Genomic DNA, 17,805 nt, shown 5'->3' with positions numbered 1-17,805 from the left:
GAGGCATTTGGATGGGTATATAAATAGGAAGGGTTTGGAGGGATATGGGCCAGGTGTTGGCAGGTGGGACTAGATTGGGTTGGGTTATCTGGAAGGGTTGGATTAAAGGTTCTGTTTCCATGCTGTACATCTCTATGACTCTATGCTTCTCTTTATCCACAATTTATCTGCACTTTGTCACACATCACACTGGTTGTCAAATGTATGCTGATGGCCATAAATTTTAACTACTTCTGTCTTGCATATCAGACTGTTGGTCTAACATCAAATTCTTAATGAACCATGACATCCTACAGTACTACAGAAAAAACACCAACAATGCCTGCAGTGGCATCATAAACTCCACTCACTTGTTACTAATTCCATCCTTGCCAAGCTTAGGTCTTAGCTTCAACCAAACTAGCCATAATCTTGCTGTCATCTTGGGCCTCACATATTCAATTTCCTCCCTATCACCAACACATTAGAGATTTACCTACTTATTTTTAAAGCCCACCACAGACTTTGCCAACCCTATTTCTACAGCCTGTTCCCATCTTATTTTCCTCAATACTATATTTACCAGACTCTAGCCTTTTGTGTATCCTTTCCCTTCGGGTCTCTTCACCTGTATTGATGTCACAACATCCAACCTTGGAATTATTTTTTGGAATGCTCTTCCCAAACCTCCCAGGTGTTTCATTTCTTTTTCTATTTTTCAAAACTCCAAATAGCCTCTCTTATGATTGAGCCTTTGGTCACTGACCCCTCCTAATTCTCATGGTGGCTTGACTCTTAACTTTGCCCGTTCCTATTTCAGAACCAGGATATTCTTCAGATTAAAATCACTGCATAAATGTGCATGATCAGATTAAATCCACTAATCCATTGGGTGTAGCATTGCATTAACATTTTAGATTAGGATTCGATTAGTTTGCTGCTGTAACTGTAGTGGGTGACTGGTGAAAATTCTTAAGAAACAATGTAAACGACGATTAATAGCGTGCTTCATTTGCAAAAGAATGGCAGTATTTCTTATAGATTTTGTTCAGAATACAATACAGGAATATTTATGAAAATTGTGGTTCAATTTCAATTTACTAGAATCACGATTAATGGGGCAATTGCAACCTCAAAACACAGCTGGCAGACAATTAGCTCTATTAGCAACAGCAGCAATCCTGTCACTGTCAGAAACACCATCTAAAAGGTGGTCAAAATGTTTCAGGCAGTGGCCCCTTTTAAGATGCAATTCTAATGTAGACAGAATCCTTGAGCGCAATTTCAGGATAGACTGCTTGAAACTTGCTTTACTTCAATACAGCCAAAGAATATATGAAAGGCTAAATTTGAAATAATTTTTGTGTGTTGCATATCCACCATCAGTATTTGTGATAGCTCTCTGTACTGAGCTTGTAGCTATCCCACTGCCCATTAGACTCACTGATAATTGCTGAGGCTGAAGCAGGCAAGCTTCATCATGAGTCTAGATTAGAGTGGTACTGGAAATGCACAGCAGGTCAGGCAGCATTCAAGGAGCAGGAAAATCAGTGTTTCAGGCAGGAGCCCTTCATCAGGAATGGAGGGCTCCTGCACGAAACGTCAATTTTCCTGTTCCTCAGATGCTGCCTGACCTGCTGTGTTTTTCCAGCACCATTCTAATCTTGACTCTAATCTGCAGTCCTCACTTTCGTCAAGCTTCATCATGACACCTCTTTGATGCCTGTATCTTGCTGTTACTATTTAAATGAAGCCAGGCCCACAAAGTAACTCCAACATGTTAATGCTGGATGAAAAAGTTAAAACTGAGGCTTATTAAATCTTCAGCACTCTGATTATAAATATAGTAGAAAATCCTGTGGAAGATTTTTCAATTCCAACAAAACTCAGGACAGCTGTCTGTTGAGTGATTCATTCTTTATTTCTAGAGGAACAGGGACCACAGTAGACCGCAGCTGGCTGAGCTCTGGATCGTTCTGGCTGAAAGTTACTCCGTGGGGTTTTAGGAGAATTCTTAACTGGATTAAGAAAGAGTTCAACAACCCTCCTATTTATCTAACGGAAAATGGAGTTTCAGAGCATGGTGACAAAGGACTCAATGATACCTGGAGGATCAATTATCATAAAAGTTATATAAATGAGGTTTTAAAAGGTAGAGTACATTGTGACTATCATTTTTACTTGGGTCTGTTAATTTTGTGGACTCCTTACATGTGTATATATAGGCAACTAAATGAAAATGATCTTTGTTATACATCAACCCAATCATTTACCATTGTAAATATTTTACAACACAGGGACTGTTGGTTTCTCTAGGTTGTGCTGTTTCTTTTATAGCCATTACAACCAGAAATGGGCAAACCAGTGAAAAATATAACAATTTTCAGGGCAAATGTGTTTATTTTTGTTACAGGGACAAAATCTGGATACTGTTATATGTCATCTCTTTATCTCTTAAGACAACTTGTTGATACAATAAGTTCAAATATCATATTTAAAAATAGAAACTGAGATTTAAATCCAACCCACACTAATGGCATTGCATTCCAACTGTGACAGCTGTAGTCAATTTGATGAAAACCTAATTAGGAACATTGGAGCTAGGGACAGGTGGAGGCAATTCAGCCCCTCCAGCCTGTTCCACCCTTCAATAAGGACATGACTGACCTGCAATTTAGCTCCACATACCTGCTTTTAGCCCATATCCCTTAATATCTTTGCTTAATGGAAATTTATCTATCTCAGATTTAAAATGAACACCTGTTCCTGCATCCACTGCTATTTGTGAATGAGAGTTTCAAACCTTTACCATCCTTTGTGGCACTTTTCATTTTCTAACATCTTTCCTGAACAGTCTGGCCCTAATTCTCAGACTATGTCCCCTAGTTCTACAATCTTCAACCAGTGGGAGTAGTTTATCTTTATCTACCCTGTCTTTTCCTGTTAATATCTTGAAGGTGTTGATCAGATCACTCCTCAATCTTATAAATTTGAGAGAAAATGAACCTAATTTGTATAATCACTCCTCATAATTTAATTCCTGAAGCTAAGATATCATTCTTATAAAGCTACATTGTATCCCATCCAAGTCCAATATATCCTTCCTGAGGTCTAACTAGGGTTTTGTGTAACTGCAGCAAGTCTTAATAATTATATTCCAGTTCTCAAGATATAAAGGCCAGCATTCCATTAGCTTTTTTGATAATTTTCTGCACTTGTTTGTGACATTTTAAAGATCTATGTGCCTGAATGCCAAAGTCTCTTTGAACATCCACTGTATTTATTTTAATGCCATGCAGAATGTACCCTGATCTATCGTTTCTCAGTCCAAAATGGATAATCTCTCACTTGCTTACAGTGAATTACATCTGCCACAGTTTTGTCCATTCACTTAGTCTATGAATATCCCTTTGCAACTTTATGCTATCATCCATGCTATTTACAATGCCGCCTAACTTTGTGTTATCAATTAATTAACATTATAAAAAGAAGGGTCAGACAAATGCTATCAAGCCATTAAATTTCATTCATCCATTGGAACACCCTCATCAACAATTCACGATATGAACTTCTAGAGGATGCAAACTGAGAAGAAAACTAGTTTACAGTCTTGTAAAGAGAACTTCAAAAACTCTATTGCTCTGCTTTTTTTAAAGCAAATTCTGCATCTGAAACTCTTCATGTGCAGATATTTTGTTTTCTCACCCAAAATCATAGAATGGTTGCAGCACAGATTCAGCCCACTGAATCTTTTTGGCCTCTTGAAGGACCCATTGACCTACCTTTCCATGTTGCACTACAACTTTTTTGCCTTTTTAAATTTTGATTTATCCTTTCAGGGGACATGCTCTTTGCTGGCGGGGCAATATTTGTGTCCCATCCTAATTTGACCTTGAGAAGGTGATGGTGATAGTGATTCAATTCCTTTTGAAATCAATCTCCACCATACTGTCAGGAGGTGCATTCTAGATTCTAACTAGGGGCAGCATGGAAAAGGTTTTCCTCATGTTGCTCTCACTACTTTTTGCATCAATGCCCTGTAGTTCTTAATTGTGCAACCAACAGGAACAGTATCTCCCTATTTACTGTGACGCCTTGTTATTTTGATTACCTCTGCAAAATCTCTTCCCAACCTTCTATTCCATAGACCTCAATACTAACTTCTACATGTGACTAAGTGTTTGCTCTTCTAATACATCTCTCTGTAATTTTCACATTCTTTCTAAAGTGTGTTGCCCAGACTTGGACACAGTTAACGATAGAGTCATAGAGATGTACAGCACGGAAACAGACCCTTCGGTCCAACTCAGCTATGCCGACCAGATATCCCAACCCAATCTAGTCCCACCTACCAGCACCTGGTCCACACCCCTCCAAACCCTTCCTATTCATATACCCATCCAAATGTCTTTTAAATGCTGCAATTGAGGCTGAATCATACATGTTTAATACTGGGAGGTAATACTCATGAGCTCATCACCAATATTCTTTGTTTCCTTACACTCAGCCAATTTTGCATTCATGTTTGTTACTGTTCCTTTTATTCCACGAGCACCAACGTTCCTCAAAATCACAAACTTTATCAAATGTCACACATTCCATTCACAATGTCAACCTCACCAACTTTCTCTGCTACTTCATTTAAAAACTTAAGCAAGTTGGGGTAATCATAATTTGTCTTTAGCAAATCCATGCTGGCTTTCCAGTAATAAACCCACAATTGTCCAAATGGTATTTAATTTTGTATCATATTGCAGTTTCTAAAACCTTCCCCACACTGAGGTTAAACTGTATGTAGGTGTTGGGCTTATTGTTGCATCCTTTTTTGAAGAAGGTTGATCATGAGGAAAGCGGCCACTTGGCCTGATTGCCTGTTTCAAACTCCTCTTCGGCTACAACCAGATAAAGGTTAAATTTTAAAAATCTTTTCTTAAGGCTTACTGTGGAACCAGAAGGAACATCGGGTCACAGCAATTATTCCAACCCCTTCTCTCAACCTACCACCATGCCCTCTTTATTCTCTCTAAACCCCTTCCCTCGACCTGCCTTTGAGCAGCTGTCAACAAGGCAAGTTGGTCAAGATTTGTATTTGCAATGCTCAAACTACCTGTCCTGAGCTCACAGTAGAACCAGTCAGACATTTACGCCCATCCCTGCATCTTCCTTGGTTTGAGTATAAAATATCAGCCTACATTCCATGTCCCATTTAATGGCCTGTAGTTAGAAGCTTTGGTGGCATTTGTTGTGTCTTTTTTAAAATAATTTGTTCAATTATAATGTTATAAAATTCAGACTATTTTTTTTTGTATATGCATACAGCTATTAAACTCGACGGAATTGACATCCGTGGCTACACAGCATGGTCACTGATGGATAACTTTGAATGGGCTATGGGATATGCAGACAGATTTGGCTTATTTTATGTCAATTATTCCGACCCTTCTTTACCTCGTATTCCTAAAGCTTCGAGTAAATATTATTCTACAATTATTCGTTGTAATGGCTTTCCTGATCCTGCTTTAGGACCTCACGAGTGTCTCCAAGTAGAAGGTAAATGAATAAAACTGAGTATAGATCTTAATATTTTAAGATCATATATTCTAATTAAATATTTTGACCAAATAAATTTCTTAGCCTATCTTTGTATTTTTCGTCATCAGCTAGCCACTTTGTTCTAAGGGTTATTTTATAGTACAGGTACAGGAATCACACCAACTGAAATGTTTTACTCATGTTTATTGTAAAGTAGAAGTTGCTCTGCTGAGGTTAGAACTGAGTACATATTCCTGGAAAATTTGTTGGCTGGAGCCATGAACTGTACCAGGTGGTACCTAAATTACATAGGAACATAAGCATAGGCATAGCCATTCAACCCCACAAGCCCGTTTCACCATTCAATGAGACAAATAGAGATATTGTTAATCTTCAACACCGTAATCATTCATTTTAATGAACACAGATGTCACCCGTTAATCTGGCTGATGTAGGCAAGGATATGTTTCTTGTTTTCCTTTAGTTTTCTCTAAAGGTAGTGAGCCTTGTCATTATGTTGATATAGTCCTTGTGATTATACTATTCTAACATGAATCTAAAATATAGGAGCGGGGGAGGCAATATTGCACCTTGACTTGCTCGACCATTCAGTAAAAATCATGGGAAGCTATGACGTCAACTTACTGTCATATTCAAAATGTAGAATATTCTAGGATTTTGTCCCATGATGGTGAAGCAGTAAATATGCTCATGTCAGGCCTGGAGAGGATATGGGTTACTTCCATAATATTATTATGTCAGATGTGTCCATTCAATAGTGGAATATCGACTGACAGATTTGATTCTGAGGACAATAATACCAGGCTGTTGCTTGATGAGTCAGTGGAACAGCTCTCTGATTTTAGGGACCAACTCCACCAGATGATAAACATTTTGCAGGATCAATTAGTTAAGCTTGTCTTAATCTTCACTGTATCCATTATTTATTACAGGATTACACTGTGTCCAGGTGTACTTATAGCATTAAAACTTATTCAAGGAGCATAGGACAAGATTCACTCAAGCCAATTGAATTAATCAGTTGAAGGTTTATGAATATCTAGCAAATCAGGTTTATTTTTCTGGTGCTAGGTCACAGATATTATTTTCAATTAGATAATTTCATTAATGTTCTAGTTCATGAGCTTAACAGTTGCAGATACAATTTATATTTTCTTTGTGATTTTCCAGTTAATATTTCCACTTCGCTAATCACATGATAATATTGCCAGTGTATATTCTATAATGAAAAGAGAAATTTCTGGAAAAGCTCAGCAGGTCTGGCAGCATCTGTGGAGAGAAATCAGAATTGATGTTTCAGGTTTAGTGACCTTTTCTCAGAAATGTTAACTTTGATTTCTCTCCACAGATACTGCCAGACCTGCTAAGCTTTTCTAGAATTTTCTCTTTTTGTTATAGGATATCCAGCACCCACAGTTATTCTGGATTTTATACATATATCCTATGTTTCATGAAAGCTTCAGAATCAAACAAGCACATGCAGCAAGCCAGTATCACACTACATGCCTGTGATGAGGCTTATCAATTCAATTGGAATTATGTGATCACACTGATTACCTCAACTGAATTAAAAGCTGCAGTTCTGAAACTGGGGGAGGCTATCCATCAGGGCGTTCCCAGAGAACAAAAAAATGGAACAACTGTAGGAACCACAGAGGGATGATATGAACAACTGATTATGCCATTTCTGAGGTTTCCACCAAAGTTACAGCAGGTGATTTAGAAAATTAACCCACCCCTCTCACCAACTAAATTTAAAATTATTGAGTTTTTTTCTTTTTCATTGTAAATGATTGTGAGTAGGGAAATGCAATATTTTTGGTATCGATGAATAAGTAACAACCTATGGAATATTTTTTCACTAAATATCTGTTCGATTTTCCAGCTACCACCATGAAAACCCTACCAACCACCATGAAAACCCTACCAACCACCATGTCAACAACCACACCAACAAACATTGGAAGGGTTCATTTTCTGGGATTACAGATGTCAAGTGTGAATGCCACAAGTGCTTTATATACTTTGTTTGCCATTTTAATAGCTGCTGTTGTTTTGTTGGCTCTCTTTTCATATAAAATTTGGAAAAGAAAAGCAAATGTAATTAAATCAACTTCAGACACAAATGAATTAGCAATAAATCAGAACACTAACTTTTGAATTTAGAATTATTATTAAAGGAAGGAGTTGTGGGAAGAAATGCTAAAACATCTTAGGAGACTGGGAAAACCCTCAAATTCCAGACAGAATTTCATGTTATTTGAATTTCCAATTACCTTCAACTTATTGGTTTTGTATGTTATTACTGTGATCAACATGCAGATTGCCAAACTTTCAGGATAATCCTTGGTGTGTTCAGGAGAAGCACTGTAGAAAATTCATAGGGCCATTAAACAATGTTTTATTTTAATTTTCTTTGAACACTTTCCAATTACTATAAATATGGATAATAAAAGGATGATTGTTAATTAACAGCCAGTCAGACAACTGAATCTATTAACTGGATGTAGGTTTACTCGCTGAGCTGGAAGGTTAGTTTTTAGACATTTTGTCTCCATACAAGGTAACATCTTCAGTGAGCCTCCAAACGAAGCACTGGTGGTGTAGCCCGCTTTCTATTTACATGTTTGAGTTTCCTAGGGTTGGTGACGTCATTTCCAATGGTGATGCAATTTCCTGTTCTTTCTTTCAGAGTGTGGTAAATTGGTCCAAGTCAATGTATTTGTTGATCTACTTTGGCCAAACATGCAGAAAACTAGCCCCCAGGATATGAATATTAACTAGGCACAAAACGACATGACCCTCTCTCACTAGTATCCTTACATATAGAAAAGGACGGACACCACTTCGACTGGGACAACACATCCATCCTAGAACAAGCTAAACAGAGACATGTCCGAGAGTTCCTAGAAGCATGGCATTCCAACCGGAATTCTATTAACAAATACATTGACTTGGATCCCATTTACCCATCCCTGGAGAAAAAGAACAGGAAATGACATCACCAACCCTAGGAAACTCAAACACAAATAGAAAGCAGGCTACACAACCAGTGCTTCATTCGGAGGCTCACTGAAGATGTTACCTAGTATGGTAATGAAATGTCTGAAAACAAACCTTCCAGCTCAGCGAGCAAGCCTACATCCAGAACCTCAATCTGAACTACAAATCTTCTCAAAATCTATTAACTTTCCTATTTGCTTGAGAAGGTAATGTACCACAACTGAATAGAGGCACCTTGGTGTCTTTGTATGGAAAAAGTTAAAGCTCTCAATTGATAGGTGATTATGAAGAAGTTACTTGGGTTTGTAAATACAAACAGTGATAGAAAATCCGTGAAGCTAGAACTTTATGAATCTGGTTTAGCTCCAGCTGGAAAACCGTGGATATCTCCAAGTACTTCATTTCAATAAAAGATGCAACAATCTTCAAATAACACACAGAATATTACAGGGATGAGGGTATTGAGTGCTGAGGAGTTAGGAAATTTTAAATGAGTTGGGGTTGAGGTGATTTAATAGAAGGCTTCAAAATGATGGAATGTTATGATAGAGAAAGATTACTCCGTCTGCCAAATGGTGATTCAAAATTTTTGGAAAAATCTAGAAGGGAATTTGAGAATTGTTAGAACCCTTGCTGATTTTTCATTATTTTTATTTTATTCTTTTGTCAATTTTGTTTGGACCTTTGAACTGAGAACTGTGAGCTAAAGTTGACCTCTGGAATGTTGGCCTGAAGAAGGGCTCATGCCTGAAACGTCAATTCTCCTGCTCCTTGACCTGCTGCGCTTTTCCAGCAACACATTTTCAGCTCTGACCTCCAGTCTTCGCTTTCTTCTCCCAGTAAATTGTGTTAAGTAAAGGAAAAGTCAGACCACGCCTGGAAGTCAATTGCAGGTTAATTCTTGATCAAAAGGATTGCGTTGTTACTTTGACACCAGGGGAGAGTACTATATTTAATTAGACAGAAGATTTTGGCCTTTAACAAAATTAGTACCTGGGAATTGGTTCCAGCAAGTCTGGGAAAGACCTTATGCCCAAGCAGGTGGCAGATGTTAAATGATAAGTGGGATATCATGGGGAGATGGTCAGTTGGAAAGGGAGAAGCAAGTTTTTTGGACTGGGTTTTCTGTTAAACAAGGAATTTGGCAGTTATTTCTGCAGCATGAAGATTTGAAAAATCTCTCACTATTCTTTATCAGCTATTACAAGTTCAGAGAATAGAAACTAAGTGTTACTGACTTCCTGTGAGTGAGCGAGCTAAAAAGGTGGCCATGATTGACATTTTCAAAAAATTAACCATGAAACCAATCAAATATGCCAGTAGAACAAGGCTTCATGAAAACCACTAAAGCAACCTGACCAGTTTTATTATTTTCATTTATTTATCATGTGTTTATTTGTCTCTTTCATGTAAATGAGGCTGAAAACACATTATTGTATTTTAAATCATAGACATGCATTGATTATTTTGATATTTAATTTTGCTCTGTTAATTACAGTATTGTTAATAAATTGCTAAATCTTTTGCATAAGCTACAGACCTAGTGTTGAGAATTGATTTTTTTTCCAGAGTTTTGGTTTGGTCATTCAGAAAGTCTGGTTAAGGTCAATTTTGAAGTTTTTTGAAGGTATTAATTTTACTGTTTTCCAAACACAGAGGTAGAAAGACTGATTTGATTCATAATAGAATTGTTCACTCAGTTTGTGCCACAAACAAACAACAATTTAGAAAGTTTCTGGCGAACTAAATAGCATGTAAACTGGAGTACAATCTTTGTTAAGATTGGAGAGGAACAGGATTAACAAGACAGCAGAGGAAAAAAATTAGGATCTGCAGGCACAAACATAAATCACCATAAAACTAGGTAGCACTTAGCTGCTTCTTTGAAGTGTTCGAGGGGCTGCTGTAAGATGCTTATCAGGACCATTCCACAGATCAGCAATGTTGCCACATTTGAAGCCACAGCAGACAACTTCTGTCTCTGCTTGAGTGCAAACTCTGCAGAATCAATGGAGATGGCAAACTTGATGTATCTTCTAACGGAGAAAAGGAAGGTTCCCATAATCATTCACAGTGGAGTTTTCCATTACTTGAGGAAATTACAAGTAAGTGATACTTACTCCTCATCATGCTTCTTTCTTCCAATAGATGCATAATATGACATAGTGACAGGAATGATTCAGAAGAATATATGATATAGATAGGTTTTTGCGCCTTATTTTGACGTAACCAGGCTCAAGAGGTTGGGGCCGTTTGCCCTGGAGCGTTGGAGGCTCGGGGTGACCTTATAGAGGTTTATAAAATCATGAGGAGCATGGATAGCGTAAATAGACAAAGTCTTTTCCTTGTAGTGGGGGAGTCCAGACCTAGAGGGCATACGTTTAGGGTGAGAGGGTAAAAATCTAAAAGGGACCTAAGGGGCAACTTTTTCATGCAGAGGGTGGTGCATGTATAGAATGAGTTGCCAGAGGAAGCAGTGGAAACTGACAATTACAATATTCAAAAGGCAACTGAATTGGTATAGGAGTAGGAAGGGCTTAGAGGGATATGGGCAAAGTGCTAGCAAATAACATGAGATTAGTTTAGAATATCTGGTCAGCGTGGATGAGTTGGATCGAAGGGTCTGTTTCTGTTCTGTACATCTCTATGACTGTGACTGCTTGCACAGGTGTCAAGATAAAGAGGTTCACCATTTCCCAAAATGTTTGATGTCCTCTGCGATACCTTATATGAGTTAAAGCTTAACTGCTGATTTGACTATTGCCAGCAAACCTGGGTACAAAAAATTCACTCCCCTCATTTAGATATTTTCTTAGTTAATCTGTTCAGAGATGTCATTACTCACCTTTGGAGCAAATGGGACTTGAACCCAGGCCTCCTGGCCCAAAAAGGGGCACTACCCCTGCACAAGAGCCCTAGGTGTCCTATTCTTTCCTTATCAATTCCTAGGATGTTGGTGTTTGTTGCCCATCCATAATTTTCCAAATGGCAGGCTGTGATTAGTGTGCTACAGCAGGGATAAGTACTGGGACCCCAGTATTCACAATATTTATTAATCATTCAAATAAGGAAACTAAATGTAATATATCCAAATATGCAGATGACACAAAGCCAGTTGGGAGGCTGACCTGGGGAGGTTGCAATATGAGTGCAGGAGTGGCCAAATGGGCAGGTGCAATATAATGTGGATAAATATTATTTGGGTACCAAAAACCAAAACGTCAATCATCTGATGGCTATAAATTGAGAGAAGGGAACATATGACAACACATGGGGCCCTCATACACCAGTCAGTGAAGGTAAGCATGCACATTCAGCAGACAGTCATGACAGCAAATGGTACGTTGGCCTTCATAATATTTAAATCCAGGAACAGGGATATCTTGCTGCAATTACACAGGGCCTTGACGAGACAAAATTGGGATATTTGAGGGGGTTCTTCTGAAGGGGGAATGCGTTGACAGTTTACCAGGCTGTTTCCTGGTATGGCAGGACTGACCCATGAGGTCAAGTCGTTTAGGGTTATATTCGCTGTGGTCCACATAAGTGTGTCTAGAGCCTAATTACTTGTAATAATTCCATCAACCTGGGTCTAAATAATATGTAAATTTTGTACTCCTATAAAACCTTTAACTTGTGAGCTGATTCTAGGAAGAGAGAGCGAGGTATAACAACAGGTTCAGGTATGTTGCTGCACGAGACATCTTTGGACTCAAGGTGATAATAAACCACTTTTTGTTCCCATGTTTCATAATATTATCTCAACTGTAATATTTGTTTACTGCATCATTTGATTTAATTTGATCTGATCTGCTGAGGAGAGCTCGCAAAGTCACCACGCTCTGGCACCATCATAAGTAATGTACAGATATGCTACCATACATTAATTATTCTAATTAGAACATCCTGAGGAAGAGGAAAACCATTACAAACCCATCAATAAATCTTTTTTTTTTGAAAACTTTAAACATTTTATTATCAGTTTTAAATTAATAGGATCAGAAACCAGATGGTGTCCAGAGTTGTCAGCTAACGTGTCATACAGGCAGGGAATGGATAAACTTGAAACATAGGCTTTAAAATACATATTACTGCAAAAGGTGTTCAGAAACATAATTTGGAATTTGCTTAAAATGATTTTTCTGCACATTTGCATTGCAGCAATTATTGCTCCCCCCACCCCAGAATTAGAATAATCATAGAAATCCATGCAGCACAGCAGGAAATTAATGGTACAAAACACACCCTCTTTCCAGTTTCTCTTTTTTAAAATGGAAGTATACATGTATAACTTTAAAGCAAAATAAAGTACAACTGTTTCTACTTTAATAAGGGATATGAGCTACATTTGTTGGGTAGAATTGCCGTTCCAAGTATTGTTATCATCATCAGCATCATCCTCTGTTCGCAGTCTGTAAATCCTTCCCTCCCTCTTAAAGTCCTCCCCGCGTCTTTCAAGTAATCGCCTTCTTCTTACTTCCCTGAAAATGCAATAAAAATCAGTGAAACTTGTACAGAAGGACCTCTCAAATAGGTTGATGAGTCTAAAAAAAAATCCACATTATAATAGAGTAACCTCGATTATCTGAATACCAATTAACCGAAAATCAGATTATCTGAAGGAGATCTCAAGGTTCCAAAAGAAACATTAGAAAGTCGTGTTTCCAACACTGATCGCATCTTTTGTTTACAGTGATTAAACAGGCACAGTCTCCAAATGACTGACCTCTCTTTCCCCACACTTTCCCCGGAGTTCTACACAGGGGTGTACCGTAAACCTCCCTTCCCCAGATAATCTCTCCAACATTGTCCATTACAGGGTAAACATGGAAGCTGTCAAAAAGTTGCAGTAATAAGTTGTGTGTGTGTGTTTGCGCGCACGCGTGCTATTTGGAGATTCCCCTCACAAAGACAGCAGCAGCAGTCTTGTTGTTGGTGTACAGTCCGGCTGCCCCAGAAAGGGGGCAGGAGTGGAAGAGGGTGCAGTGTTAGGTGGGGTTGGGGGCAGTGTTGGACGGGTTTGGGGTAGGGGTGGTGGGGGCAGAGTTGGACGGCGTTGGAGGGCTGGCGGGAGTGGAGTTGGATAGGGTTTGGGGTGGGACGGAGTTGGGCTGGGGCTTGTGCACCGTGTTGCTGCAGTCTCTTGAACGGGGAGCAGACTTTAAAAACTCCGAGCCCCTGAGGAAAGGCATTTAATTGATTAACTGAATAATCGATTATCCGAATGAAATAGTGCCCGCCCATATCGATCGGATAATTGAGGTTCCCTTATAGATGCAAACTGGCCCTTGAAACCAAAGATACTATGAAATTGCAAGTTGTTTGTTTAGAACTGAACATAAGGCAAGAGTGGCAGCAGACAGAAGGAAATGCCTCATATAATGGAAATTTCTTTATCCAGCACAGTTGGTGGAGAGATATTGTTTTATGACTGGGATATTGGCCTGCATATTTCCATCACAAGAAGAGATATTTTTCTGCCACAATGGATACTGGATAGAGAGATCATTTTTACACAAAAACTAAAAATTACAGGTTGGATGGGTGCGGAGTCGAAAATGATGGCTGAGGGGGACAAAATTGCTGGTGTGGGCAATAGTGTCATAGGGTCATACACAGCACAGAAATAGACCCTTCAATCTAACCAGTCCATACTGACCATAATTCCAAACTAAACTAGTCTCACCTGCCAGCGCTTGGCCCGTAACCCTCCAAACAGTTTTTTATTCAAGTACTTATTTAAATGTCTTTTAAATGTTGTAACTGTACTATTATTCATCACTTCCTCTGGAAGTTCACTACACACAAGAACCATTGTGTTAAAAAAAAATTGCCCCCATGTCTTTTTAATTAAATTTTTCTCTTCTCACCCTAAAAATAAGCCCCCAGTCTTGAAATCCATCACACAAGGAAAAGACACCGGTCATTCACCTTGTTTATACCCCTCATTATTTGAAACGTCTATAAGGTCATCTCTCAGCCATCTATGCTCTAGTGAAAAGAGTTCCAGCCAATCCTTGTAACTCAAAACCATCCATTCCTGGAAACATACTGGTAAACCTATCCTGAACTCTCTCCAGCTTAATATCCTTCCTGTAACAGGGAGACCAGAACTATACACTATACTTAGTCCTGAACAATCTCAATATAATGTTCCAATTCTATATACAAAAAGGTCTGAGCAACGAAGGCAAGCGTGCAAAATGCCTTCCTAACCACCTTATCAATATGCGATGCAAACTTCAAAGAATTATGCACCTGAATCCCAAGGTCTCTGTTCTACAACACTGCCCAAGTCCCTACTTTTAGTTGTATAAGACTTGTCTTTGTTTGTTCTACCAAAATGCAATAAATACCTCACATTTCCAAATTAAACTCCATTTGCCACTCTAAAGGCCAGTGTCCCATTTGATCAAAATCCTTTTAACCTTCAATTATCTTCTTCACTGCCCACTATACTGCCAATCTTGGCGTCATTACTAACCATGCTTCTTATATTCGCATATAAATCATTTATATAAATTACAAACAAAAGTGGACCCAGCAATGATCTTTGTGGAACGCTGCTGGTTACAGGCATCCAGACCAAAAAACAACCCTCTGTCATCATTCTCTTTCTCCTAACATTAAGCCAATTTTGTATCTAACTGGCAAGCTCACCCCAAATCTTGTGTGATCTAACTTTCCTAATTAGTCTCAGGTCCTTAAAAATTGGGTTAGTTTCAGACTCAAGAGGAAGGGAAGAAATGGTTTGTCTTTTTTTCCTATATATACCTGAACTTGAGTAGTATCCTAGTTCTTGGAACTTCTCACATAACAGTTGCAAATTTGAAACCACTAATAAAAATTCTGAACCACTGAGCCAAACTTAAAAAGGCAAGTAAAACATTTGATTATTGCTGGGGGGATAAAAAAGACACTTTTTCAAAGCTTTCTGCCTTCCAGTCATGAAGACAATCTGAGAGAATACAATTCAACAGAACAGGTGGCAACTATACTCTTAAATAAAGCCAGGCAATTAAGGGCCAATTACCATTAATCAGTACATTCTCTATGGTAATGCCTCTCTACCTGTCAGAATCCACTTAGCAATAGAAGAGCCAAATGTTATTTAAATGGAAAATACTACAGAAAGCTGTAGCAGAGTGCGATTTGGGGTCTTAGTGCATTAATCACAAAAAACTAGCATCCAGTTTCAGCAGTTAATAGGGAAGGATAATGAAATGCTGACAACAAAGTCAGAAATTGCTGGAAAAACTCAGCAGGTCAGCATCAAATTGTAGGTGCAGTGGACAGCCAAGAAGGTTGCTGCAGTAAAACAGGATCTTGATCAGATGGGTCAAAGGGCCAAGGTGTGGCAGTTGGTGCTTAATTTAGATAATTGTGAGGTGCCACATTTTAGAAAAGGTAAATCAGGGCAGAACTTATACACTTAATGGTCAGGTCTTGGGGAGTGTTGCTGAACAAAGGTTCATAGTTCCTCGAAAGTAGAGTCACATGCAGACAGGATAGTGAAGGTGGTGTTTGGTATGCTTGCCTTTATTGGTCAGTGCATCGAGTATATAAGCTGGGAGGTCATTTTGCGGCTCTACAGGATATTGGTTAGGTTACTTTTGGAATACGGTGTGTAATTCTGGCCTTCCTGCTATAGGAAGGATGCTGTTGAATTGCTTTTTGCATCAAAGGGAATGGAATATAAAAATAGTAAGGGTGTGTTATAATGATACAAGACATTAGTCAGACCATAGCTGGAATACTACGAACAGCTTTTGTCCACTTACCTAATGAATAGTATATGAGAACTGGAGGCAGTGTAGAATGAGAGATGCTGGAAAAGCACAGCAGGTCAGGCAGCATGCGGAGCAGGAGAATTGACGTTTCGGGCATACGCCCTTCATCAGGGAGCAGGAGGCAGTCTGGAGAAGGTTCACAAGGTTGATCCTTGGATGGAGGAACTGAGTAGGTTCCTTATGAGGAGATATTGAGTAGGTTCTTCATAATAATTAGGGATGGAAAATAACGCTATCAAACAGGTACAGCAAGTAATAAGCAAGACCTTGAGTTAGCTTTTAATGGAAGAGGATTCCAATACAAGATTAAAGGAGTCTCTGCTATACTATAGTGCTTGGGTCTTAAGTACTGAGCTGATTTTAGTTGCCTTATACAAGGAAATATATACCGCCTTAGACCATAGGACAGAGCAGCAGAAATTAGGCCATTCAGTCCATCAGGTCTGCTCCACCATTCAGTCGGGCTGATAGGTTTTTCAACCTCATTCTCCCACTTTCTTACAGTGGATGCCCGAAAAGTTCATGAGATTGCATCGCAAGATTAAAGGGCTATCCTAAGGAGAGACTGAGCAGAACTGGCCAATTTGGAGTTTAGCATTATAGTCTCAACAAAACAGAAAATTCTGAGAGCCTGTAAATGTAGATGCTGAGAATTTATTTCCCCTGATTTATTGCATCTAGAAGTAGGGGCCCCAGAATAATGGGTCAATCATTTTTGTCTCAAGAATTTTTGAAGTTCTCTCTTCCATAAGGCTGTGGACATGTAGACATGGGACTGCAATCAAGACTAAGCATTTAGATTTTTGGGCACTAAGGAAAGCAATGTATGGGAAAGGGCAGAAAACTGGAGTTAATGTAGAAGGTCATTCATGATTGGAAGAGGTTTGGCAGGATTTATGTTCTACTCCTGATACAGGAATATATTTTTACTTCGTGTCACTAAAATAGTAAAAATCCCAAGGCACTTCACTGTAGTAATTATCAATTAAAATTTACACTAAGTGACATAAGAAACAGTATTTCACTTGAGCAAAAGCTTGGCTGAAGAGGTAAGTTTTGAAGGACGGTCATAAAGTGGAGAGATTAAAAAGAAATTCCAGAACTTAAGGCTGAGGCAGACGAACTCAGCTGAGATCAGCAATACAAAAAACAATTGGGAATGCATAAGAGGCAAGAACTGGAGGATTTTTGTCAGGTTTTGGGTTGGAGGTGGTTAACAGAGTTAGGGAAGGTCCATGACATGTAGGTTATTCAAAAACAAGGGTGGGAATCTTAACACCATAACCAAGCCCAAAGATATCACATAAATAAGTGGTACAGCATCAGCCAAAGCAGAGGGGGAAGGACAGATCATTTTAAAAAAAAACTTGACTGCCCCAACAAATAGGGTCAAAATAGGAAAAATGGGTAAACAGGTAAAATTAAAGATTCTATCTGAATACATGCTGCAGTTATAACCAAGCAAATGAATCTGGCAGCA

General features: G+C 38.7%; 2 protein-coding genes across 2 annotated transcripts in view; one reads left to right on the top strand and one right to left on the bottom strand.

Annotated features, from left to right (window-relative positions):
* Positions 1 to 8,025, top strand: part of LOC140482353 (lactase/phlorizin hydrolase-like) — a 32,288-nt gene extending 24,263 nt beyond the window's left edge. The window contains exons 10-12 of the mRNA XM_072579692.1: positions 1,908 to 2,131; positions 5,299 to 5,529; positions 7,418 to 8,025. Coding sequence (XP_072435793.1) covers positions 1,908 to 2,131; positions 5,299 to 5,529; positions 7,418 to 7,692 — 730 coding nt within the window. The 3' untranslated portion in view covers positions 7,693 to 8,025. The remainder of the gene's footprint in view (positions 1 to 1,907; positions 2,132 to 5,298; positions 5,530 to 7,417) is intronic.
* A 4,456-nt stretch (positions 8,026 to 12,481) lies between these two features.
* Positions 12,482 to 17,805, bottom strand: part of ubxn4 (UBX domain protein 4) — a 62,576-nt gene continuing 57,252 nt past the window's right edge. The window contains exon 13 of the mRNA XM_072579691.1: positions 12,482 to 13,016. Coding sequence (XP_072435792.1) covers positions 12,878 to 13,016 — 139 coding nt within the window. The 3' untranslated portion in view covers positions 12,482 to 12,877. The remainder of the gene's footprint in view (positions 13,017 to 17,805) is intronic.

This window comes from Chiloscyllium punctatum, chromosome 10, assembly GCF_047496795.1.
Source record: "Chiloscyllium punctatum isolate Juve2018m chromosome 10, sChiPun1.3, whole genome shotgun sequence".
In the NCBI taxonomy this organism is placed as follows: Eukaryota; Metazoa; Chordata; class Chondrichthyes; order Orectolobiformes; family Hemiscylliidae; genus Chiloscyllium; species Chiloscyllium punctatum.
The sequence above is the reverse complement of the archived record's forward strand: the minus strand, read 5'-3'. Positions and strand labels throughout refer to the sequence as shown.